Source organism: Venturia canescens, chromosome 4, assembly GCF_019457755.1.
Source record: "Venturia canescens isolate UGA chromosome 4, ASM1945775v1, whole genome shotgun sequence".
NCBI classification, from domain to species: domain Eukaryota; kingdom Metazoa; phylum Arthropoda; class Insecta; order Hymenoptera; family Ichneumonidae; genus Venturia; species Venturia canescens.
In genome coordinates this window covers 22,396,175-22,419,795 of record NC_057424.1, presented here as the reverse complement: position 1 = coordinate 22,419,795, position 23,621 = coordinate 22,396,175, and the positions used below count along the sequence as shown (strand labels likewise).

Sequence of the window (23,621 nt, the reverse complement as noted above, 5' to 3'; positions counted from 1 at the left end):
TGTTATGTTGGAGGAAATTATTTTATTTACGATTCATTCGTGGATACATGATTAATTTCAATGTCCAAAAATGATTAATATCGTGGTATCATCACGACTGAATCAATAAAAAACAACTCTACACCTGACGACACTTTGGAAATGCAACAATAAAGGAAGAAGGAAAGTATATAGAAATATTGAAATAGAAAACTCGGTAAGTTTTCTGAAAATCCCACATAAATGAAAATTAACATTAAATATGTAATAATGCTGTAGTGCGGTTATGTGCATATATCGTCATTTTTTAAACCAATTTATTTTATTTTATTAATTCGATGGATTGTACCAAAAAATGAAAATCATCCATACTACTTTGCACCAAACATTTCAATCATGATACTATAAAAAAACCACTCGAGTTTGAACTCAGTATAACTTTTTTCACATCGGATACAGTAACTGATTTTAAACTTAATTAAGATTAACGTTGGAGAAAACAGCTAGGCATAAAAAAATTAGAAAAGTTTAAATATAGTTATAATATATGCAAGGTGCGGTGAGAAGAAAAAACCCAACAATAGTTCTAGGGACTTTTGACGGTTATGTGGGCGGCGGCAGGGAAGAAAAGGAAGTATAACCTCTCGTCGAAATCACCAAATGATAAGCTATAGATATAAATCAATGGTCAAAGTAGTATAATAGTCGTCGTGTCGGTGTTTTGTACGGTTTATGACGTATCCATCGGAGTGCGAGAGTGCTGTAACGATCCGTCAACAGTGGAACCTCATGGAACCTGACGAGAGAACATAATAATGTTCAACACCTGTTCTTTATAAGTAATTGGATTGGAATTTCGTAGATTTCAACGAATTGGAAATGGCACCATTTAAAGACAAATGGGTCAGACGTTTTGTCATTAATGAGACAACACGTCATAAACGAGGTTTCACCATTTACAAAGTAACATCCATGGTAAATATTACCAATTATTTTCATTCTTCACTTTAAATTTTCTGACCTGAAACCTGAAACTTTACACATCAAATGACAGCATTACACGAAAAAAACAGACGTAATTTATTTTTCGCTCTCCTACGAAACTATTTCATGCTCATGTTGTATGAACCAAAATACACTACGAAAATTATAATTATGCAAAAAATTTATCAAAGTTCAAAACAACATTACGAAAACGAAGCTTTCTTTGTCACAATTGCGATAAAAATACTTGAGACCAAATTTTCTTGAAATTCGAGTCAAAGTATTCGAAATATTTTTGGTATAATAGTGATATTTTGTTTGTCATGAAATTTCAGATATTCTTGAAGTCCTCTCCAAATACAGCTTCAAAAGTGTCAGTTTGGAAACGTTACAACGATTTCAAGAAGCTCCATGCAGATTTGAAGATTATTCATAAAACACTTCAAATAAAAGAGGCGTACCCTTCTTTTCCAAAACCAAAGTTTTTTGGTCGTTTTGAGGCTGAAGTAATTGAAGAGAGACGCGAATGCGCAGTAAAATTTCTGGAATTTATAGCCAGACACTCGTCGCTCTTTACTAATGAAATTTTTGTGGCTTTCTTTGAGACAAGTTCAAGCGACGATAATTGTGGGGACTGTTCACAATCTATAAGTTCGGATACGTCGGAGGAAGATAAGAATTCGGTTACAGACGGCCTGGAATACCCAACAAGTGCAAGAAATTGCTGCCTCGAAGCAACAGGAAAGTTGGAAAATGGAAGTCACTCTCCAGATACAGCTGGAGATAATTTGATGGATCAGTTGGTTAGCCCAATAGCGAATGGAAATTTATTGGATTTGAGCATCACAAAAAAGTCGGATAAAGAAATTCAAGGCTGCATTAACAACAACATAGAAAAAGCCAGTGACGATATGAACTGGCAGCAATTCCTGAGTATCGAAAAACTCCTGGAAACAGGCCAAAATAACTGTTCACCGCCACGTGATGAAAACTTCCAAGTGCCACAGCAGAGTGTAGATTTTTCTGACACTGGACAAGATTCTGGACAGTATATTTTAATCGCAGCTGCTCATATGAGCGCTGGCTTCAGGCACGAAGCTATCGCCGAATATGAGGAAGCTTTCATGCAATACAAACTTGGAATATCTAATCTTCGTCAGGGCGTACTCAAGGACCCGGATATCGTTCGAACCGCAACGATCCAGGATAAAATAATCAAGTACTCTGAACGTGCTGATCGACTCTACGATCGACATTTGAACTGCAATATCTCTATGATCAGCAAACCCGTCAGCGAATTACGATTTTACAAGGTTCTTCGTGTTATGGGTTCGGTTATGCTCGTTAATGATCTCCGACGACAAAACACCAGAGTTATTAAGGTATTGCCGATTAATGAAGTCTCTTTGCAATTTTGAGAAAATTAAATTTTTCGAAATAGCACATTTTTTTGTGTATTCCGTTAACTTGCTTAAATCAATGAATTTTCATTGCATTACAGACTGTTGAAAAACCTGCGGGAGTTCAAGAAGACATAAGCAAATATATTTTACGAGGCAAAGTACCTTACATGGTTCAGCTTCATGCTTGCATTCAAACGGAAACAACTGTTTTTCTCATTCTTCAATATGCCAGGTAAAGAAAATCTTTGTAAAGCTTGAATATTTAAAAAAGGATGATAAGAAAAATAAATACTATTGAAATTTTGCAGTGGCGGTAAATTGTGGGATTTTTTGAAATCTCAGCACGCAATATCTCGGGGAAAAGTATCATTGCGTAAGAAGAATCATGGTAGATCGACGAGTTGCGAAGCAATAATTCACGTGAATTCGGAACGACGAGCAAATACAAGTTTGGATACATCACACATAGAGTCGGATGATGAAGAAAAACAAACTTTGTCCCCACTGGATTCGAAAGAACGATTGAAACCGGTTAAGGGCTTCGATTCAACCAATGAGAATACTGGGCGAGAGATGAAAGGGGAATTCGGTGGCAACTTGACGTGTAACGAAGATATGCCTACGACCAAATTGTTAGAAAAAGCTCAACAGTTATTGAAATCCGTTGATGCCACGATTAAAAAAAGCAATTCGATTGCAACGCGTTTAAATGAATCGGATCAATTGTTGTACGAAAACGGAGCAACCGATGGGACGAAAGAGACTGAAGATTTTGAGAATACTGAAGAAAGCTGTGATTTGAGTGAACTATCCATGAGTGATAGTTGCACAGATTTAAGCACCGAATCTGACAAAGGAAATGACATAGTGGATCACGTCGCCAAACAAGAAGCACCATCTGCATCGCAAGTTGAAAAAAAATCGGAAATTTTTGCAAAAAACAACGAGTATACCAACACGAACGGATTCGTTGATGCAAAAAAAGACTGCATAGAAAGATTTCATTACGACGAGGATAGCGGTATTGAGATGGAACAAGAACTCTGGCGAATACCGGAAACAGTTATCAAGTCTTTAGCAGCCCAAATGCTCTTGACTCTCGAAGCTCTGCATCAACAGGAAGTTGTAATATCCGATCTCAGACCGGATAATATTCTCGTCGATGAAAATAATCGTATTCTACTAAGTTACGTCGTACCACGACAAAATCCTGAATTGTCGAGGTATCAAAAGCCCTACACTGCCCCAGAGTTATGCATGTACCTACCAGTCATACCCGCAACACCTGCAGCCGACGTGTGGAGCTTTGGCGTTATATTGTACGAACTCTTCACTGGAATTGTGAGATGAAATTTCAACCACTTGTCTTCTGATATATTTTTAAAAAAATAAGAAAGAATGAAATGTTCAACGAATTTTAATGAATATCTTGTTGCAGCCTTTTCAGTCTCGACATCCGGGACCGTTCCACTCTCATTCTATAATCAGTATTCCCAACGAATTATCTGAAAACGCAAAATCTTTATTAACCAAAGTCAGTATAAGTTTTCACATGATGATTCAAATACTAAGTCCATATTAACGCAAGTCTCTTTCTGATTACCCGCAGGTCTTGAGGTTCGAGCCCAGCGAGCGTTTGGGCATTCCAGACATAAAGCAGTTACCGTTTTTTGAGAAAACAGATTGGCTCAGCTTGCTGAATGCCTGATTTTTTTTTCGGACACTGTTGCAACCCAGTGGAATCTAAAAAGCATTGAAAACGCGCAACGAAGTATGATCTACATTTCCAATGCCCGAGTGATAAAATTTAAACTAAAAGAAGAGGTTTAGCCTTTTTTCAAATTTATTTATTTAGTCGTTTATCTATTTATCATGTAGATCTATGTACATTGATAGTTGTATAGATAGTAAACATAAAATATAAAAATTGCTGATCAACCACCAATGTACTCGACTGCCTTCTTCGATGTGGATTAAGTTCATCGGTTGAGTAGACGAATAGTTATCAAACTTATGTATATTCGCTAACGACTTTTGACACGTTTTTTAAACATTTTCCTCAAGTCTCTGTTTCCGTTACAGTGATTTTTTGTTTTCCAAATAAAATAGAAAATAGACTGTGAGGAAAATGAAGACTCACTTTTGCTTGCTTTTTTTTCAATTCGAACAAAGTGGCGCTTATCTATTTCGAACTCTTTCCGTTCTCGATATCGCGGACATACCATCGACGAAACGAGTTTTGAAAAGTACATTCGCGTTATTGAACATTCCATCTTTCAACGAGACCACGATAAATTGGGAATGTTTAAAATGCCTTTTTAACATTACACCGATATTTTCGGTATGCGAAAGATCGAGGGCAGCGTCCACCTCGTCCAAGATGTACAATGGGGCAGGCTTGAACAACAACATCGCCAGGATCAACGATAAAGCTACCAACGACCTTTGACCGCCTGAGAGCTCGCTGAGCGATTCTTTGTATACCCCTGCAAATCCTACTTTCACCTCAAGCCCATCCAACACCGTTTGCTTCGCAGGTGGTTGCAGCTTTGCGTTCGCACCCGGCAATAAACTGCTGAATATCGATCCAAAGTCTTTGTTCACCTGAAAGTAATCATTTATTTACCAACCTCTTATAAAAAACAAATAATCGATGATACTTCGTCAAGTAGCTAAATTTATACATTTGATATGCTCAGTTTTTTAATACTTTATACAACTGCGTAAAAATTTTTCAAAACCCTTTTCAAAAAATGTTCCCTTGATTATTGATGATATTCTCTGAATATCAAATAAAATTGTTCTCAGTACCATTTTATATGCATGTATTTATATGTCAGACTCAAAGAGCAATCTAAGCAACAAAGCCTTATAATAGTCGAATCACTGAGTGAATAAAGATTTCGCGATGCAGATTCATTATCGCAAAAACCTTACCTGTTCCCAAGCTTGAAGCAGCGTTTCTTTCTTCTTGCCATCCAGTGTATCAATCGTCTCGAGAATTTTTATTTTATCTGCTTCAACGATTTTTTTCTTTTTCAACATTTCGCTGTACTGCTCTTCCTCTTTGTTCAACAAATTCATTGCTCTAGTGTTAACGTTACGACTCAATCTTTCGCGGACACTTTCCAACTGGTGCATTTTTCGAATCACTTCTTCGGGATTGTTTGCTTTAAAATCGTAAATGCCACCTAAAAACAAATTGCTCATTCAAAACGATGTCAAAACAGCACTGATGATTACATTCATTCATTGGAACTAGCATATTTTTTAAATATAATTACAATACCTGATTTCCCAAAATATGCTTTGTCTTGCTCAATCCATTCGTATTTCTTAACCAAGTCAGACAACTTGTGCTTGCACTCTTTTGCATTAGTTTTTATAGAGTTTATTTCATGATTCAATTTTTGAATATCTAACTCGAATTCAACTTTTTGCTTGAGAATGTCTTCTTTTCTTGAATTATATTTTTGTATCTCTTTGTTTTGCTGATGGATCGTATCTTTAAGTGCCTTTACAGCTCTCTGCAATTCGTTTGATTTTTCTTTTGCCTCCTCTAAATCTTTTTTCAAAGTTTCTGACTTGGTCGTTAGTTCGGTGAGCTTTTCTGTAGTTTTAACCAATTGGGCTTTTCCTGTTTCTATAGTTTTTTTCATTTCAGATATCTCAAGATTCAAAATTTCTGCTTCTTCCTCACGTTTTTTCCACTCACGCCGACTGTTCTCAGACTTCTTTTGCGCTATTTTCAACTGATTCTCGGCATCCTTTAATTGTTTTTCTCGAATGTTTGCTGAATCTTTCAATTGGTTGGATAATTCTTTGTAACGTTTCGAATTTTCTTTCTCGGTTGCTTTGGCTGTCGTTATTTTTTCCATCAGTTCCTGCAATTTTTTCTGCAGACCTTCAACCTGAAACAAGAAAATTTATCACTAATAGAGCACTGTTGATTTTTTTGTTCTTTTTCCGAGAAAATTCGATTTTTTCTAATTCTTTCTCAATTGGTTTCAATGTATATACCGTCGTGAATTTACCTCGCCTCGCAACTGATTATAAGTCGTCTGTTGGAGATTTTGCTTAAGCAGATGAACTTCGTGACTTCTCAAGTCATATTTTTGTTTGCGAATTCTGTATTCTTCAGCTGTACTTGCAATATTAGCAATTTGCTGTTCAATCTCCCTTAGACGTGCTTCCTTCTGAGTTAGTTGTTTTTGAATAGCGTTCAATTCCTCTATTTTCAAAAGGACTGAACCAGTTTTCGATTGAGCACCACCTGTCAAAGTTCCTGCTGGATCGTAAACATCACCCTCGATCGTCACACATTTTTTCATTATTTTATCGTGGAATGCAACTTTTTTGGCAGATTCCGGGTCCTTAACGATAAATATTTGTCCAAACACCCAAGCCATCGCTTTACTCGTTTCTTCAGGATACGAGATCAGCGAGAGAGCCGGTTCGACGTTGTCTTTTCCAACGAGCTGTTGAGCTAACTCGATCGTTCTCCGATCCATTGGTCTGCCATCAATTTTATTCAAAGGAATAATCGTTACACGACGCTGTAGTTGACCTCTTTGGATTAGAGCCTTACTCGTGTTTTCCGTATCTACAATAACGTTGTACAGCTGGTGGAGAAAAAACCAAAATCATTACTTTTACTGAGTACACTCTCAAGAAAAATATTGTTCCGTGTATGAAATTTCCCGTACATAACATTGCTTACAAAAAATTTTAATAAATTTCTAAAAAAAAAATACAAATTCATTCCTTTCATCATCACTTTCTAAGCGAAATTTCCGTACCTTTCCTCCAGCAGCGACGTCCAGAGCATAAGCCGTACTTTTATCTTTTAAAGAGATAAGTTTACAGAGAAGGCCTTTAACGGATTCTCTTCGAAAGGTCGGATCGGGATTCCGATATTCGAATCGAAGTTGAGGATATCTCGATTCAAACTGATCTACTTGTTCCTGCAAATTCATTACTTCTCTGCTCAAGATGCGTTTCTCATTTTGAAGAGCTTCGAGTGTACCTTCGTCGTAATTTAATTTTTTAAGTTCGTTCTCAAGAGTCTTGAGCTCTTTCTCTTTCATTTCCAGAGCGGTGGTTTCGTTGCGACTATCTTTTTCCGAGCGTTGCAATTCTTTCTGCTTGATGGGTAACTGCTCTTTGATATGCTTCATTTCCATCTCGCACTGTTTTATTTCAGTTTGGGCTTCTATTACAATACGCTCAGCGTTTATAACTTGTTGTTCTAATGTCGCATTATCGCCGCTCTCACTGTCCAAAAGCCCTGCACTAATTTTTTGAAAACGTTCCTGAGCCGCCACAACCGCAGCACTATCATTTTCATCCTGCTGTTTTAATCTCGTGAACAAATCACCGAATTTTTCCAACTCTTTTTCCTTTTCCGCTAGAACGTTCTCATCCTCTTTTGTATTAGCTTTCAATTGCGCAATTTCCTTCTTCTCCGCTTTAACACTCTCCGCATTACTGTTTGCCTCAGCTGTTATTTTGTTCTCTCGTTTTTCTGCCTCTTTCAATGACTGTTCAAGCGTTGTTAATTTTTCACCTTTCTCCTGAAAATTTTATTTTATATCTTTCGTTATAAAAGTTTCTTTTTTTTCCTTTTGTAACAAACAACCAGTCAATTCAGTTTATAACTTACAGTTTCCTGTTTACTGACAAGCTCTTCTATTTTTTCATTAATTGTCTCAATTTCCTCTTGTCCATCCGCAATACTTTTCTGCCTTTCTTCTATCTTATTCTGAACCACTTGAACATTTTCCTCAGCTTTTTCGCTATCTTTTAAAGCAGTCAAATATTTCCAAGCCACCGAAATCCTTTTGCAGTGCTCGAGTTCCCTCTCGATCCTTTGAAACTCAACATATTGAGTTCTTTCTTCTTTTAATTTTGCCAGCTTTGGACCTATTTCTTCTGTCAATATCTGCAAGAAAAAAATCTATATAACGCTATTCAATGATATACGAAAATTAAAAATTATTCAACCAATTTTAACCACTGATTTCCAGAGCTTCTCAAAAAAGAAAACTTGGTAAAATAATTATTGATCAAAGTACTTTTTGTCAAAGTGACAATGTAAAATCATCTAAATTATAAACTTTGATTCTTGAATAATGAGAAATCATTTTTATCAAATTTTTGGCAATTTTTAGATTAAATTTGAATGAATATTCAATTAATAGCAGACGTACATCATTTATTTCTTTCAGCTTGCTATCTTTTTTCTTGATGAGACTCAAAGCTGCCTGTTTTTTAGTTTCATACATTTTAGTTCCAGCTGCTTCTTCGATCATAGAAAGGATTTCCAATGGCTTCATATTGAGTACTTTGGTGATTCTTCCTTGCATTATCAAAAAATGTGGATTGTTGACATTCAATTGTACTGAGCAGAACATGTCTTGAACTCGTTTGTTGGGAACGTTAGAGCCATTGATCATGTATTTATTCTTGCCATCGATAACTATTTGACGAGTAACTGTTATTTCTTCATAGTCTTCATAGCCTGGTGGGGATGAGGCTCGTTCACGATTGTCAAATGTTATAGTCACACTGGCTTTTTTTATGCCAGCCTGACCAGATTTATAAACAAGTTCTTGGAGCGATGTCGCACGAACCTGAAATCATTGAGAATGCAAATATGAATTTTTGGATAAACATTTTTGTTTTTCAACTTGTCAAATTAAAAAAAATTTCTTTCAAGTTTTCAATTTTACCAAATTGTATTTGTTTATTTAATTTTCTTTTAAAAAGTTGCAGGAATTACGGATTTTTTAAAAAGTATTGTAAAAGATTTTCAATCAACTGATTCTATAGCTTACAAAAGTAGTGATCATCAAAATCGCTATCATAGAAAATGTAAACGACATCAAACATTTTAATAATAATCTACTGATTTTATACGAATTAAAAAAAATATTTGGAAATTCCATTAAAATTTTGAGGCTATATTCGTTACAAATTATTTTTTCAATAAATCAACAAAGTTTATGATAGCATTGACTGACTAGTAGTGGAATAAAAATTTTTGCTACGATTGTACCGAAAAATACATTTATTGAGTAAAACCAAATGCCTTCTTGAAATCTGTTGTCCGTTTGTTTTGATGAGTTTCGATTTCAATTAGGAAAATAAGTTTTCATACCTGTCCGAGATTTGTGATTCCTAGTACAAAACATATTGCATCAAGGACGTTGGATTTACCGGTACCATTAAATCCTGTGATAGCGTTGAATTCTTTGTCGAAGCCATTGATTTCGATTCTCTTTCCATAGGATTTGAATCCTTCAAGCACCATTGACTTCACGTACATAGTTGCATCGTTTGTTAACCTTGGAAATTGTTTTGTGAAAATAAAAACAGAAAATACCGGATATGACTCCGTAAACAACACGAGGAGGGTTGGAAAAAAAGTGTTGGTGTGAATTCCCGGTTATTATTGTACGTACCATACCAAACCATGCGGAATCAAGAAGCGCGGGAAGTGTTGCTTTTTCCAGCATCCTAACGGCTTTTATGAAGTGTATTGTCGCATATATCTATATATAATAATCCCCCACCTGCTGTCATAATATAATACTTCATTTCAAATTATCAATGCTACCAACACATGTTTGGTAGCGCTAGTGTCGTGTTCCACACTCGAACTAAGAGCTGTAGTTCGTAAAAAGTCCACTGGAGGAAGAGTCTTCTTAGTTTCGGCACTGGGCACGATAAACGAATAGAACACTTTTTGTATTTTTATACCCCATGAATCTTCTCAAATAATACACGTCAGTGCTCAGTCACTGAAACGCTGGCATCATTCGGGTAATCCGAAAAGTGTAATAATTATTTCGAAAATTTAGTGTAGAACGAAAAAAACCAAAAATGTCAGACGTCAGAGACTGGTTCAACTCGTTACCGATATTCACGAGATATTGGCTGTTATTAACCGCGGTTCATTCTTTAGTGGGAAGGTTCGGTATAATCAGCCCTTACTCGCTAATATTGATGTATGATCGTTTCATACAAAATTTTGAAATTTGGCGAGCTGCTACGAGTGTATTTTATTATCCATTGAACCCGGCGACCGGCTTTCATTTTATGATCAATTGCTACTTCCTGTACAATTACTCACTGAGATTGGAGCGCGGCGAGTACGATGGCAGACCAGCTGATTATTTCTTCATGTTACTTTTCAACTGGATTTGCTGTGTCGTTATCGGCCTTATCGGGAATATACAAATCCTCATGGATCCAATGGTCCTCAGTGTTCTTTATATTTGGTGTCAACTCAATCAAGATGCAATCGTTAACTTTTGGTTTGGTAAGTTATTCTAACTCTTTTGTAACTCTTTCGTTGCTCATTTTTCTGATAACCATTCAGCAGAATTTTATTTCAAAACAAATTTTGATCTTGAAAGTATGCCACTAAAAGTTCATTTAAATATTGTTCATTGAGGTTTTCTATATGGGTGTATGATGCTGAAATTTGCAACGTTGAAGTCCAACAAAATGATCCAAAAAAAACTCCAATAATTTCAGTAATTCTCCAGTTCCGTTCTCTGCTGAATTTGCAATTTGTAGTTCTTCGACCTACACTGATGCTTAGTGAAATAAAAAATTGGTGAATTACAAATGTTTTTTATTTTCATTTATTTCACTGTACTCCAACGTTGCAAACTTCAGTATCGTATAGGTGTGCTACACTGTGAATTATCCATCAATCTCCTTGTCCTATTGATAGGATCTTTTAAAATGTATAATACGGTGAGAAAAAAATTGTAAAAAATAGGATTTTGAAAAAAATTCTATCCAAGCTTTTAGTAGAGATTTTTTCCAAAAAAAAAATTTTAAAGAATAAAATTTATTTTTACTCTTGATTGTGAATTGTCGAGTATAAATTTGATGAAGAGTCTCCCAGATTCCAAGTGGGTGCTGGACTGAGATTGTGAAACCAAAAAAAATAAACTTTTGTACTTTAATTCGCCTTTGGTTTCTATGGATGTTTTCCTATTTATCCAATTTATATTCTACACCCGGAGTTTGTCCTTATTAAGAGCAGATTTGAGTGCTAGAATTTTTTTCTATTTCACCAAAAATATCCTGCAAGTAACTGTACAGAGAAAGATTTCTTAATATCCTGAAAAACCCATTGGCTAAAAATTTGAGTTTTATGAAGGATGAATTTGACAGACCAAAGATGCTTCGGAGAAATCTCATAAACCACATGATTTTCTATAGACATATCGATGAAAACGAAAATTTTTTGTTGCAGGAACACAATTCAAAGCAATGTATTTACCATGGGTGCTGTGTGGAGTGAACCTGATATTATCAGGAGGGGGAATGTTGGAACTGATAGGAATCCTCGTTGGACATTTGTATTTCTTTTTAAAATTCAAATATCCACAAGAATATGACGGTCCTGAATTACTGAACACGCCAAAAATATTGGAAAACTATTTCCCGCCTCAACGAGGTGGAGTAAGAGGATTTGGATATACACCGGCCCAGAGAATGGGTCAGCAACAAGCAGCTGGTCCAGGAAGAACCATTTTCAGAGGTCACAACTGGGGTCAAGGAAGAGTTTTGGGTCAATAGATCTCATCACATTTTTTTCTAGTTTCACCCAGAACTTCCAGAGTTCCCTTCGAACAACAATTTGTACATAATTTATAAGAGTTTACATACATTGTGACGATCGTTGGAAATTCCGTCGATGCGCTCAAATCAAAATACAAAATGTCATATGTTACCGAAAAAATCATTGTATTTCCGCCAGTTAAGAAGATGTAAATCAAGCGAAAAACGACTCGATGGTTCTCCGCACACGTCGAAATTTTTATTTGTCGTGTTCGTATCCAAACTAGGATAAAGAGTTTGTAAATTAAGCATCGAGACGAATGATCATTGTACTTTGAGTGAGAAATGTACGAAACGATACGAGAAACATGTTCACCCAACAAAGTGTTTTTCTTTATCTTTTTTTCGTTAGTTTTTTCATTGTTGTTTAAATTTCTTTACACCAACGTAATTACTTAAGGTTATTTATTGTGATAACTTTATATACTACAAGTTCATAAATTACCATGAAGACTCAATGCCTGACACAGTTATTACCTAAAGAACAGACATCCTCCAAAATTCTGTATGGCTAGAATTATTTCAATTTTTTGGGAGTTTCAACTTCTTCTACAGCAGGTGGGGCGTTTCTGAAATTTGGGAATTGTTCCCAAGGTGCGGAGAGCTCGAATCTGCGAAATTCCTGAGTCAACTCCAATGGTTCCGCAACAACTCGTTTCATTTCATCGTCGTATCGAACCTGAGAAAAAAAAAATTATTTTGTGCTCTCCAATTCCATATGTCTCGTTGACGTAATAGAAATTTGTATTTTCTTACTTCTATGTAACCCGTCAATGGGAAATCCTTCCGTAGGGGATGACCCTCGAAACCGTAATCCGTCAGGATTCTCCGCAAATCTGGATGGTCCGAAAAGAATATACCAAACATGTCCCAGACTTCGCGCTCATACCAATTCGCAGCTTTGAATATACAAGTTGCAGAATCAATCGGTGTCAGCTCATCTGTGTACGATTTGACACGGACGCGAGTGTTGAATCGGAGTGACAACAAACAGTAAATCAACTAAAATGAAAACAATACGTTATCATTTTAGTTATCTAAAGGTGAGAAATTTCACATACGATTGATGAAACTTGATTTCATTATTTTTAGAGAATGTAAAGACGAAACAGTAGGGCTTTGGGTGACACGTGAACTCGAAACATTCAATTTTCATTAGTTCTTCATTGATGCTCATAACTTTAAAAAATAGCATTTTTAGTGCTATTTACCGGGGTGTATTTTTTAAAGAACTTTTAAAAATTCCATGCAAAAAATTATCAACTCTTTCTTTTTTAGAATTTTAAGATAAATTTTTTTTTCAATCCAACTGTTTGGGCTCTTTGATTTTTCCAGAAAAATTCTCAAACATATTTCCCATTTGAAGAATTTCATTCTAGTCACGTTGTGGGGAAACAATTGTTTCTATCTTTTGTGGAATTTTGAAAAATATCAAATTTCATATTTTTACATTCAGAATTTGATAAATGACTCTTAATGTCTCAAGAAATAAAATACTCGTTAATAATTTTGTGAATGATAATACTATAGAGTTATGAAAATAATAAACCTACTTTATTATTGACATTTTTACTGATTTGGAATACTTTTGGGAATAGCCTTTTCACATAGCATCGAACTGGGTTCATATTACAAAAACTCTCTCGACATGTTAATAGAAAGTAAATATATTGAACTCCCTCTCTCCGGAACAGAGTAGCAAATTGTAATAGCCATGTCAATGTTAATTGCAATCCATGTCCAATACAAACCTCAAACCTGTAAGGTCGACTTGGCACATCGACAGCGGTGATATCAGCTAAGCTTGCAAATTGAGCATTGTGGTGATCCTTGAGAAAGGACAAGGTAGGAATAATACCATCGGGTGAGACTAGAATTTCGAGTTCATCTCCAGCTGCAATTTGCACTTTCTGTACGTATTTTGGCAGGCATTCGGAAACGTAACGGCCAAAATCCTTGAGTGGAACAAGAGCATCCTGGTTTATTTTCCGAATAGTGGCTGTAGAGAATTGTAAAAAAAAATGTTCGGTAAAATATTTTAAAAAACGTGAGATGTTTCATTTGTATCGATGGATACATACGACGAGATTCTTCTGCAGTTTCCGTTGAAGTTTGACTGTATCTGAGAGAAGGAGCGATCGAGATATAACCTAAAAATTTGAGTTCATAAACGTCAAGCGTTACATAATATTTATCAGTCGTGATATTTAGAAATTTCCTATTAATTACGTTTCGGTGCTGATTTTAGGGCAATTCGCGCTGATGATAACAAATTATTTAACACGATCGAAGCCATGGCCTGGTGAACAAATGGGGATTGTACGACGAAATTCTATCATACAATCCACTGGGTGCTCAACAATATTTTCCAACAATATTGTAGTACACGGATTTTCAGACACAAGCTCTAAAGGAAATTACTTTTGCCATTCGTGGATGAAAAAAAAAAGGGGAACGATCGAGAAGAACCAGCCAATCCAGTTTCTCTGTGATTATCGTGAATATCACGTGATTTGATCGCTTCAAGTTTCGAAATAAACCCCCCCATCTGAGAAGACTCGTGTATTTTATACCTTATTTTTATAGGTTAGATTGTCGGAAGCCGCCGACGCGATGCCATCGATCATTGTTGAATTTGTGTGATTTATAGAATCGAATTCAAAGTATATTCGGTAACTGGAGTCTTTATTGTTTTTTATAACATACTTATTATCATCAATTAGTTAATCAAGTTATTAAAACAATGAGGATTGCTATCGAAGGTTGTGCTCACGGTGAGCTCGAAATAATTTACGCGACACTACAGGAAATTGAAAAAGCTGACAACAAAAAGATTGATCTTTTAATATGTTGTGGAGATTTTCAATCGACTCGGAATCTCGCCGATTTATCGTGCATGGCAGTACCCGATAAATACAAGGATATGTGCTCGTTCTACAAGTGAGTTCATGAGCCCACAAAAGACTTTCAATTCTCAGCAATGCACTAAGTTATTTAATCTTTAGCTGTTCTTATTCAAATTAATATAATTGACATTAGGAAAAAAAAAAATGAAATTTACCATTTTTTTCCCATTAATAGATAAATTATGCTCCAAAACTTATAAAGTTATGTTGATTGTAATGGTTTGTTTTGAGTGATGCCAAATCAATGAATGCCTCGTGAAAAATGAATTCCAGGTATTACTCAGGTGAGAAAATTGCACCCATCTTAACAATTTTCATTGGAGGAAATCACGAGGCGTCTAATTATCTCCAGGAGTTGCCTTATGGCGGTTGGGTCGCACCTAACATTTATTACATGGGATATGCAAGCGTTATTACCGTGGCTGGTATAAGAATAGCCGGGATTTCAGGAATTTACAAAAGTCAAGATTGGATGCAAGGACATCACGAAAAAACACCTTATGATAATTCCACTATTCGTAGTGTTTATCACATTAGAAATTTGGAAGTCTTTCGGTTGAAACAGGTGACTATCTTATCGGATATTATTGAATCTCACCAAACTGCCTATAATCTTCTTCAAACAATATTAATTCAGAGTTATTACAAAGTTTTGAAAGATTCAATTTATTTTGATTGTGTAGTGGAATAAACATTGATACAAAAATTTTAAACAGCAACGAAATGAATCGAATCATCAGCTATTATAAGTTTGTATTAAAAAATTTTCAGCTGAGCGGTAAAATTGACATTTTTTTATCTCATGACTGGCCTAGAGGAATAACACAGTACGGCGATGAGCAAGCGTTGTTGAGAAATAAACCATTCTTCAAGTGAGTATGAATTTGCAATAAAACTTTTGTTTCCGAGTTTTCTACTTGCAGAAAGTACAAAAAACAGTTAATTTATTATATTTTAACCCGTGTCCAGGGTCTCTGTTTATTAATTTTTTTTTTTGGCACTTAAACTGATCACCTTAAAGCAATAATTAACAAAATTGTTTCATTATTACAGAAACGATATCGAGGCAAATGTACTGGGAAGTCCGCCATGCATGGATTTGTTATCGCACCATAATCCATCTTTTTGGTTCTCAGCTCATTTACATTGTAAATTTGCAGCGGTAATACCAAAAGAGGAAGATTCGTCGCGAATTACAAAATTTTTGGCCTTGGACAAATGTTTGCCAAAGCGGAAATTTTTACAAGTATTGGAATTAGATCATGACGAAAATTTACCAATAAAAATAAATTACGATCACGAATGGTTGACGATATTGTATTTGACGAACCATTTGTTGAGTGTAACACGCGGAGTACATTACATGCCGGGTCAAGGAGGAAACGGGAGATGGATGTACACGCCAACGGAATCGGAAAAAGCGAGTGTATCGAAAAAATTTCAAGACGATTTCGCTGTACCAGAAAACTTTGTGAAGACGGCTGAAGCGTTCAACCCGGAAGCGGCGCAAGGTCCGATCGAGCCCCCGCGTTTGTGCACAAATCCACAAACGACATTGCTATGTGATAAACTTGGAATCGACGATCCGTCGGCTTTGTTGAAAATTATGAGCAATACGAAAGAAGATTCATTCTCCAATTCCGCTGTTGACAAAACCCTCGACTCGAGAGAAACTTCGTTGAACTTTGAGGATAGTGTTATGAATTCAACAATGGATGAAGATTCTCTGGAAGAATCAAGCGACAGAGCTAGTCCTTTGCCTCCTCTTAGCCCGGAAAATCACGTTGAAATTGAAGATTATCCTGCCTCAAAAAACCTCGACTCTCTTTTTACGGAAAAGAAAGAAACTGACGAGAGTTTGCTCGAGTTAAGCGATGTTGATGCCGTTATTGACAAATGCGGCGAAAAGTCAAACACCGAACCAAATTGTAAAAAATTTAAACGACGAAATCATTCCTTGTATTCCGACACCACGTGAAAAGGAAAACGAGGAGTAACTGACCCCTAAATACGATTAGGAAATCAATGAACATTGTACAAAGTTATTTTTTTTTTTTAATAAAATTTTCTTTATTTCCAGCCCTGTTGTCAAATCTGAAACAATACAGAAATTTAATATTTTTAGCGTAATTCGAACAGACAATCAACCACTACTTTTGTCGCAATTTCAGTTATCTGATAAAGTCTTTTTCATTAGTTATTTAATACTCAAGATTTCATCGAGTATCAACTCTGATGTTTTCCTTTAGACAATAGTGAAGAAGAATTGTCTCAATATCATTTGAATCTTCATACTTTTATTGCGAGTAAAATAGTCTGTAGAATCGTATATGCAGAGTTTGATTTTTTATTGGGGTTATCTCCCCAACGGCTTGATAGCCCGTTGAAACATCCATGTTCATTGCCAGAACAGTGGATGAGATCAAACGGGTGGATGGGATGCCAACCCCTACCGAGAGCCCAAAGCTTACGATTTCCGATTAATAATTTGAATTAACATACTGCCGAAAAGTCAATGGAATAAATACAGAGTATTTGGTAAACGCACCATTGATTGTTATACGTGGAAATGTGGAGGTAAATGAAACATTCGTCGGAACTTTGGCAAAGTTTGGAACAGTTATTCTGTGGTTAAATATTCGAAAAAGGTTAGCGAAGGGCTCTTTACCTACCAAAGTCTTTATTCTTCTGGAACTTCAATCTCGCCAGCATTGATATCGTCAATAATGTCATGCGGTGGTCTTCCCTCAACGGTGCAACCAACAGATTGGCAAGTACCTAGGATTTCCTTGACCGTACCACTCAGTTGACGAGACATAGATCTTGGTTTCATTTCACGAGCGATTTGAATAATGTCGTCAAATGCAAGATTTCCACTGTGCTTTATGTTCTTCTGCTTCTTTCGGTCCCTTGGTGGCTCTTTAAGAGCCTTGATAACCAAAGATGCAGCCGAAGGCACAACCGATATGGCAGCCTGCCTATTCTGGATAGTCAGTTGTACAGTGATTTTCAAACCCTTCCAGTCGTTGGTTGCTTTGGCAATGTCATCTCCAACTTTCTTTGGCGACTGTAATCACATTTACACGTTTACATTAGTTACTCTTTGAATATAATGAAATTGATCACCTAAAATGGCAAAATTTTTTTTTTCTATCGTTGTCGAGTTGACAATACATGTAGTTTTTTTTTTATATCTACTATTTCACATACTCAATAGTGTTTATTACAATTACTTTGATGCAACAAAGTTTCTACAGATTTCTTTTCATTCGTTTTCAATCACTATCTACTAATATTAGTAGACACTTGCAGTAGATTTTGAAAATTGGTAAAATCGTCAACCATATTTGTCGATTCCATAACATTATAATTGATTACGATGAATTGAAACTTACTTAAAAAGATGAATAATTTCTTTCACGTGGTTATATTGTCAAAGATCATTTTTAATAACTATTTAATTTAATACGTCCATCGATTATACGCTTTCCCGGTTTAAATCTAAAATGGTATCTGATGTATCTAGTTCAGATTGGCAGTAAACCAATCTGAGGACAACGTGATACGTGGACGAAACCAGAATATTTATACTATAAAATAGTAGTGGAGAAATGAAAATTGGAAACGAAACTTACCAAACCAAGAGGACCGATTTTCGGGGCGAGAGAAGATGTTGCACCAACTTCACCACCAACGCATCTCAAGTAAACTGTAAAATATTGATAGGTTATACGAAAGACACATGCTTTGGAAAAATTGTCCGAACCGGAAAGTGATCACAGATCGAAAAAAAATACCTTTCTTGATTTCATTGGGATCGAATTTGGGAGGCATGATGAAACTTTTAAAAGTATAAAATACTTAGATTAACTGGATTAAATACGATTATAAAATCGTCCGCACGGAAAGGTTCCGCACTCTCGAAATCTGGTTTCGGAAAGAACGGAATAAATAGAAACTTGAAGTATTCAGAGTTTGTAGAGGGAAGATACAGAATACTGACTACCTTCAAACCGTTGACAAAAGCGCCACCGTTACAATTGCGGGAGAACGCACAAAGGAACATTTCAATTTTCGTAACCATTCTTTTTTACCGACTACGCCGATGCATAATGTTCATCTCCGCGATGATGCCGAGACCTCCGACATGAATTTATCTGAAAACAAGTGATTTTTTAATGATTCTCTGACATTCTCATATTAGACTGATTGGTACTTCAAGAAAAAAATCTTTGATGAGACTATATAATTGATCGGAAAAATATGTCCTTTAAATATCGATCGATTAATTTTCAGTTAATTTAAATTTTGTTATAAGATAGCTCAGCTATCGAATTGCAACTCATATAGGCGTATAATCGGTATAGCGGTGTGCTTGAAAAGGAAGGATACCGACTGGGGGTCACTGATGTAGATGGTGTAAAGATCCTGCTTCAACATTTGCTCAAAATTACGAATCCGGCGTGTAATCCCATAAAGTGACAGCTATATATTCGAACGTTAATTTTGGTTTTTTGAACAAGAATTGTAGAATTGACAAGAGCAGAATAGAAGAAAGATACGACCCTCTATTAAGTCTGAAGCCAAAAATTAATCGATTAACCTCATTTCGCTTTCCCCCACCCTCCCCAGTCGGCATTCTCCCTTCCCTTGTTAAGTATTTTATATTAAATTCATTATATTATTCAAACGTAAAAAATATTATGTCAAGTAGGAAAGAAGCACAAGATTCAAAATTTTCTGACGTAAATTCAACGAAAAAAAACACATAATTGCAATAATACATTAGTATAACTTCTTTTATGCGTCGTAAGGTCAATTAATCAAATAAGTGGAATAATTATACAAGTTTTGTATCACAATGTCTCGCATATATCACAGTTGGTATCAAACTTGATCTGTGTACGGGTACTCTCGCGATACAATTTATAATATTCGATCTACGATTTTCTTTTTCTTTTTTTTTTTTTAGAACTCTGACAAAAGCAGTTGACCTCGCTGAGTTTGGATTTGTTGGAAAAATAAGGAATCATGTGTAGAGGAAATTGGTATTCTCTGGGTAGCAGAGGCAAAAAAATGGGCGAAAGGAAAATATTTTTTTTAATAAACTCAGCGATAACGCAATGAATAGCTGATTAATTATAAATCTTAAGGAGGAAATGGAGAAAGGGTTCAATGGCAAAATACATTCAGACCATAAACTAACAGTTAAGCTTATCGCTTAGTTTCTATACAAATTGTACAATTCTTTCTTAAATTTAATATTCTAAATATATATATCGAATTCATTGGCGACATTGACAATCTTTTTCTTTAAATGCACGCATCTGACGTGTTATTTACAACGATTGATTGGGCGATTTAATCGGATTTAATTAATTTGTTTGTTTGTGTTTTTTTTAATAATTTTTCATCTTATTTGTCTTTTCATATATTTTTCATTTGGGCATGCGTTAGTTGATGGTCTGATAGGCTGAGTTTGTGCAACTATAAATAATATCCTTATTGTTAACTTGTGTATTTTTCACTCTCTGTCTTCATCGTCGACCGAAATATGGGAATTGGCAGGGAAGCAAAAGGATAATTATGAAGGCCGAGAAAGGAAAGAAGGAAAATGATACTTGGACCATCCTGTAGTCTGGAATATCGGTCGACGATTCGGAAGATAAATAATATCCTCGACGTTTTTTTTTCACAGTCATCCAGCGTAAATGCGACCGACTTGGTGAATGTTTGTTTGTTTGTTTGTCTGTCTGTCTGTCTGTCTCTCTCTCTCTCTTTCTCTTGCTTTTGCTCTCGCTTTGAAAAATCAGGTGTAGAATGTGATTTACGAAAACAGGATGTTTCTGAGCGTGTTCAAAGACGTGAAACTTATATTGCCTTGATAGGATGACTCTTTTTAAGTCGGAAGTCCGCTGATCTCGTGACTGTTCGTATTTCCATTAACGAAATCACTGCTGCCAAGACTATTCTCCGGACGTTGGATGCTAGAATCTTTCTTATTGCTGGTTGTGCTTAAACTGTCGCTCTCGCTGTCCACACTGGATCTTCTTTTATTCCTCCGGTGTTCTTGTTCCCTTCTGTTCTGATAAGATTTCCCGTTATTGGGTGAAGATCGTCCACTGCCTGCGGAACAGCTGCACGAACTGTGAGCACTGCTGCTATCACTGTCGCTTTCGCTGTCAACGCTTGAAACTGGACTACGACGATTCCGAGCCCTCAACGCTTCGTTTTCTCGTCTAAGCTGCTCGTTTTGTTGCATCAAATCGTCCAAACGTTGCTGACACGTTCTGAGACTTTTGGCCAAATCATTGTCACAATTAGCGCTACTGGAAGTTCCATTTTTACTTTCGGTCTCTTTATTCTCCACCGGTTGCAGGTTTTTGCTTTTCAAACGTTTTGTCAATAAATCGAATTTCGCCTCGAGCTGTACATACTCTTGAATGAGTTCGGACTTCGTCAAAGTGCTCAAACGCTCGGCATGCAAATCCTCATAAGCGCTCGAAAACTCTTTTGTCAAAAATTCTTCCTCGTTCTCCGGCGATGAGTAAAAGTAATCCTCGTCCGAATCTATGCTAAAACTCGAGTCTCTCGTTCTCGAGGGTGCGATCGGCTTTTGAAATGAAGCTGGCATCGTTTCAGAAGTTAATGCACCCGCCAATTTTTGATCCAAGTCTGGCAAATCGCTATGATCTTCCATCAAAAATTGTGTTGTGTTGTACGGCGCTGGAGGCTGCCCTCCTGTCTTCGTCATCCTCCCTATTGCCCTGCAGCGCAGTCTCTGCTCGTAAGACATTGATTGCTTTGGGAATGGCTTTAACTTTCTATGCTTCGGTTTTCCTCGCCTTGTCTTTCGCTTCTTAGCTGCATGATCCAGACATTCTTCCGTCTGAGATTTTTTCTGTTGATTCCCTGCTGCACTTCGCCCAAACTTGCCCGAACATCCGTGAGTTGATTTTTGACACTGTAATTCCATTTTTTAAAGTTTAGTTCCAAACAACATTAAAGAAATTGCAAAGAATATTCAAAAGATTTGAACACTGGTCCATTGAGCAAATTTCACTGGACAAAGAAAACTAAAACATTTTTCTTCACTCATTACTCTAACAAACTGTCAAACTTTGAATGTATAATATTTGACCTGGCACAATCGACTTGGTGGTTGAAAAAAATTCTATTTTGGATGTCACGAAAAATCCAAATACATCAATTCGTAACTAAATTTTGAGTCTACAACCTACTCATATCAGCCAATTATAATGACTAACGATTAATATTAAATAATAAGAAAGTTTTAGTGTATATATTTCGAGTATTTTCAAGACGAAAAATGTTCAATGTGAAATCGTTTCAATATAAACGTCGGGGCAACTGGAGTAAAAAAATCGATGTGAAAAAAAACGAAAGTCTTTTTAAATGATTTTTCCGCCATTCCTATTTCATTTCTGGAGTACTTACATCTTTTCGTGTAGCAGTATTGCCAGGTTTACGACTGCAGTATAAAGATTGACCGGCAGGCTGCGTGATGATCGCAGAATTAAGCACCATTGACGAAACCGCCGGAGGCGTCGAGTTCGCCGCCTTGACGCCCTTCACTTCGCGTACCTCGTCAACGCCGCTAAGCGTCATTTCGTTGCTCGTATCGCCGTCACGATTCTCCATATTCGTAATATTCAATAAAATCTTACGATCAGTAATGGCAAGAATACTCATTACCGTCAATAATTATTATCTGTACACTTGGTTGTCTAACTGTGAGCCCGAGATCCGTATGCCACCACCGTAAACAGCGACTGAGTCGCCATGTTTGATTTGTCCGTGATTCCGTGCGATAGCGGAGCGCAGTCCGTTCCTCGTGTCAGAAGAGGGGATAAGGGCGGGAGAAGGAGGAGGAGAACGAGCTATGGTAGGGTGGAAAGCCTTTTTAACATTCCGTCCCTTTCTCCGTATATAATACATTGCTAACACCCTCTCCCCTCCGCAATGTGCCCTATACGACGCATTCAACACTTATATATACATGTATAGAACACACTACTTTATAGATGCGATTTATATATACCTACCGTATACATATATTATGCATATGTATAACATTTGCAAAACGTGCAATAGTTTCAAGAAGCCTCTATATGGATACAGCTGCTTCGTACGTAAGCGCCAGTTTTTCCATGCTGTAATAACATTTACGGTGAAATTTTGTAAAACGTATAATGCATCATGGAATCCTCGATGTGTCCTTCTGCGTATTCGAATTTATCAAAATAATAATAATAAAATCGTTCTGCACCTAAAGTTTAAAATTTGAATAAAATGCTCAGTCCTTCGCTGAATTCATGATTCAATTTCACGACTAATCAATTTCGAAACACCATCTTATCGTTTCGATATTGACATATGAGCAGAAGAAAAAAATATATCAAAGAATAAAAGTCCAGCGGAAGAGAGTCTTGAGATTGGATAATGTCACGTTTTGAGGACGATACGCCGTGTATTTTGTGAGTTATCGGGATGGGAAAGAAAAACAAATGATAGTTGAGTATAGGACGTACGGGGTCGGGTTCTGCCTCCCTCCCTTCTTACTCGCGCGCTCTCTCTCTCTCGCTCGCGCTCGCTCACTGTGTTCCTTCCCACTCTCCCGAGCTGTTTTTAAACCGATCCCCTCTACTTTGCCGCGAACCAATCTTCTCAAGGGCCGCAATATCTG

At 36.4% G+C, this 23,621-nt stretch overlaps 7 protein-coding genes across 9 annotated transcripts; 3 read left to right on the top strand and 4 right to left on the bottom strand.

The window, feature by feature from the left end:
• The first annotated feature begins 699 nt into the window (after window positions 1–699).
• Window positions 700–4,304, top strand: LOC122410032 (ribosomal protein S6 kinase delta-1). The gene is made up of 6 exons (XM_043418014.1): window positions 700–954; window positions 1,299–2,345; window positions 2,465–2,598; window positions 2,675–3,707; window positions 3,805–3,900; window positions 3,976–4,304. Exons 1-6 carry the CDS (start codon window positions 859–861, stop codon window positions 4,072–4,074), a joined length of 2,505 nt encoding a protein of 834 aa, XP_043273949.1. The 5' UTR covers window positions 700–858; the 3' UTR covers window positions 4,075–4,304.
• On the bottom strand, window positions 4,192–9,953 carry SMC2 (structural maintenance of chromosomes 2). The gene is made up of 9 exons (XM_043418013.1): window positions 9,830–9,953; window positions 9,526–9,712; window positions 8,576–8,998; window positions 8,029–8,307; window positions 7,166–7,939; window positions 6,401–6,988; window positions 5,656–6,277; window positions 5,304–5,557; window positions 4,192–4,970 (listed from the first exon to the last, which is right to left on the bottom strand). The coding sequence occupies exons 2-9, from the start codon at window positions 9,691–9,693 to the stop codon at window positions 4,545–4,547; spliced, it is 3,534 nt and encodes a 1,177-aa protein (XP_043273948.1). The 5' UTR covers window positions 9,694–9,712; window positions 9,830–9,953; the 3' UTR covers window positions 4,192–4,544.
• Window positions 9,954–10,129: 176 nt separating this feature from the next.
• Der-1 (derlin-1) lies at window positions 10,130–12,466 on the top strand. Its single transcript, XM_043418022.1, has 2 exons — window positions 10,130–10,689; window positions 11,641–12,466. Exons 1-2 carry the CDS (start codon window positions 10,251–10,253, stop codon window positions 11,964–11,966), a joined length of 765 nt encoding a protein of 254 aa, XP_043273957.1. The 5' UTR covers window positions 10,130–10,250; the 3' UTR covers window positions 11,967–12,466.
• ND-30 (NADH:ubiquinone oxidoreductase core subunit S3) lies at window positions 12,397–14,398 on the bottom strand. Its single transcript, XM_043418021.1, has 5 exons — window positions 14,238–14,398; window positions 14,090–14,158; window positions 13,760–14,007; window positions 12,765–13,010; window positions 12,397–12,687 (listed from the first exon to the last, which is right to left on the bottom strand). The coding sequence occupies exons 1-5, from the start codon at window positions 14,302–14,304 to the stop codon at window positions 12,526–12,528; spliced, it is 792 nt and encodes a 263-aa protein (XP_043273956.1). The 5' UTR covers window positions 14,305–14,398; the 3' UTR covers window positions 12,397–12,525.
• A 182-nt stretch (window positions 14,399–14,580) lies between these two features.
• ldbr (lariat debranching enzyme) lies at window positions 14,581–16,993 on the top strand. Of its 2 annotated transcripts, XM_043418018.1 has the most exons (5): window positions 14,587–14,680; window positions 14,771–14,948; window positions 15,188–15,479; window positions 15,686–15,786; window positions 15,968–16,993. In XM_043418018.1, the coding sequence occupies exons 2-5, from the start codon at window positions 14,905–14,907 to the stop codon at window positions 16,890–16,892; spliced, it is 1,362 nt and encodes a 453-aa protein (XP_043273953.1). In that variant the 5' UTR covers window positions 14,587–14,680; window positions 14,771–14,904; the 3' UTR covers window positions 16,893–16,993. The 2 variants fall into 2 exon arrangements, with proteins under 2 accessions (XP_043273952.1, XP_043273953.1); XM_043418017.1 differs by having other exon boundaries at window positions 14,581–14,948.
• On the bottom strand, window positions 16,960–18,872 carry RpL12 (ribosomal protein L12). Its single transcript, XM_043418023.1, has 4 exons — window positions 18,712–18,872; window positions 18,550–18,623; window positions 17,587–17,981; window positions 16,960–17,008 (listed from the first exon to the last, which is right to left on the bottom strand). Exons 1-3 carry the CDS (start codon window positions 18,746–18,748, stop codon window positions 17,595–17,597), a joined length of 498 nt encoding a protein of 165 aa, XP_043273958.1. The 5' UTR covers window positions 18,749–18,872; the 3' UTR covers window positions 16,960–17,008; window positions 17,587–17,594.
• A 65-nt stretch (window positions 18,873–18,937) lies between these two features.
• Window positions 18,938–22,925, bottom strand: Hexim (Hexamethylene bisacetamide inducible). 2 transcript variants are annotated; one of them, XM_043418020.1, is made up of 3 exons: window positions 22,373–22,925; window positions 20,795–21,878; window positions 18,938–19,071 (listed from the first exon to the last, which is right to left on the bottom strand). In XM_043418020.1, the coding sequence occupies exons 1-2, from the start codon at window positions 22,625–22,627 to the stop codon at window positions 20,814–20,816; spliced, it is 1,320 nt and encodes a 439-aa protein (XP_043273955.1). In that variant the 5' UTR covers window positions 22,628–22,925; the 3' UTR covers window positions 18,938–19,071; window positions 20,795–20,813. The 2 variants fall into 2 exon arrangements, with proteins under 2 accessions (XP_043273955.1, XP_043273954.1); XM_043418019.1 differs by lacking the exon at window positions 18,938–19,071 and having other exon boundaries at window positions 19,687–21,878; window positions 22,373–22,922.
• Between the last annotated feature and the right edge of the window lie 696 nt (window positions 22,926–23,621).

Excerpts from the sequence above, each read along its gene's own strand:
- LOC122410032 (XM_043418014.1), top strand. The coding sequence starts at position 859 with ATGGCACCATTTAAAGACAAATGGGTCAGACGTTTTGTCATTAATGAG. Across the intron at positions 2,346-2,464 it reads AAAACACCAGAGTTATTAAG|ACTGTTGAAAAACCTGCGGG; the intron begins GTATTGCCGATT and ends ATTGCATTACAG. Across the intron at positions 3,901-3,975 it reads CAAAATCTTTATTAACCAAA|GTCTTGAGGTTCGAGCCCAG; the intron begins GTCAGTATAAGT and ends GATTACCCGCAG.
- SMC2 (XM_043418013.1), bottom strand. The coding sequence starts at position 9,693 with ATGTACGTGAAGTCAATGGTGCTTGAAGGATTCAAATCCTATGGAAAG. Across the intron at positions 8,999-9,525 it reads GAATCACAAATCTCGGACAG|GTTCGTGCGACATCGCTCCA; the intron begins GTATGAAAACTT and ends CAATGATTTCAG. Across the intron at positions 5,558-5,655 it reads AGCATATTTTGGGAAATCAG|GTGGCATTTACGATTTTAAA; the intron begins GTATTGTAATTA and ends ATTTGTTTTTAG.
- Der-1 (XM_043418022.1), top strand. The coding sequence starts at position 10,251 with ATGTCAGACGTCAGAGACTGGTTCAACTCGTTACCGATATTCACGAGA. Across the intron at positions 10,690-11,640 it reads AATCGTTAACTTTTGGTTTG|GAACACAATTCAAAGCAATG; the intron begins GTAAGTTATTCT and ends TTTTTGTTGCAG.
- ND-30 (XM_043418021.1), bottom strand. The coding sequence starts at position 14,304 with ATGGCTTCGATCGTGTTAAATAATTTGTTATCATCAGCGCGAATTGCC. Across the intron at positions 14,008-14,089 it reads AACTGCAGAAGAATCTCGTC|CCACTATTCGGAAAATAAAC; the intron begins GTATGTATCCAT and ends AATTCTCTACAG. Across the intron at positions 12,688-12,764 it reads CATTGACGGGTTACATAGAA|GTTCGATACGACGATGAAAT; the intron begins GTAAGAAAATAC and ends TTTTTTTCTCAG.
- ldbr (XM_043418017.1), top strand. The coding sequence starts at position 14,752 with ATGAGGATTGCTATCGAAGGTTGTGCTCACGGTGAGCTCGAAATAATT. Across the intron at positions 15,480-15,685 it reads AAGTCTTTCGGTTGAAACAG|CTGAGCGGTAAAATTGACAT; the intron begins GTGACTATCTTA and ends AAAAATTTTCAG. Across the intron at positions 15,787-15,967 it reads AGAAATAAACCATTCTTCAA|AAACGATATCGAGGCAAATG; the intron begins GTGAGTATGAAT and ends TCATTATTACAG.
- RpL12 (XM_043418023.1), bottom strand. The coding sequence starts at position 18,748 with ATGCCTCCCAAATTCGATCCCAATGAAATCAAGAAAG. Across the intron at positions 18,624-18,711 it reads TCCCAATGAAATCAAGAAAG|TTTACTTGAGATGCGTTGGT; the intron begins GTATTTTTTTTC and ends AATATTTTACAG. Across the intron at positions 17,982-18,549 it reads AAATCGGTCCTCTTGGTTTG|TCGCCAAAGAAAGTTGGAGA; the intron begins GTAAGTTTCGTT and ends ATGTGATTACAG.
- Hexim (XM_043418020.1), bottom strand. The coding sequence starts at position 22,627 with ATGAGTATTCTTGCCATTACTGATCGTAAGATTTTATTGAATATTACG. Across the intron at positions 21,879-22,372 it reads ATACTGCTACACGAAAAGAT|TGTCAAAAATCAACTCACGG; the intron begins GTAAGTACTCCA and ends ATGGAATTACAG.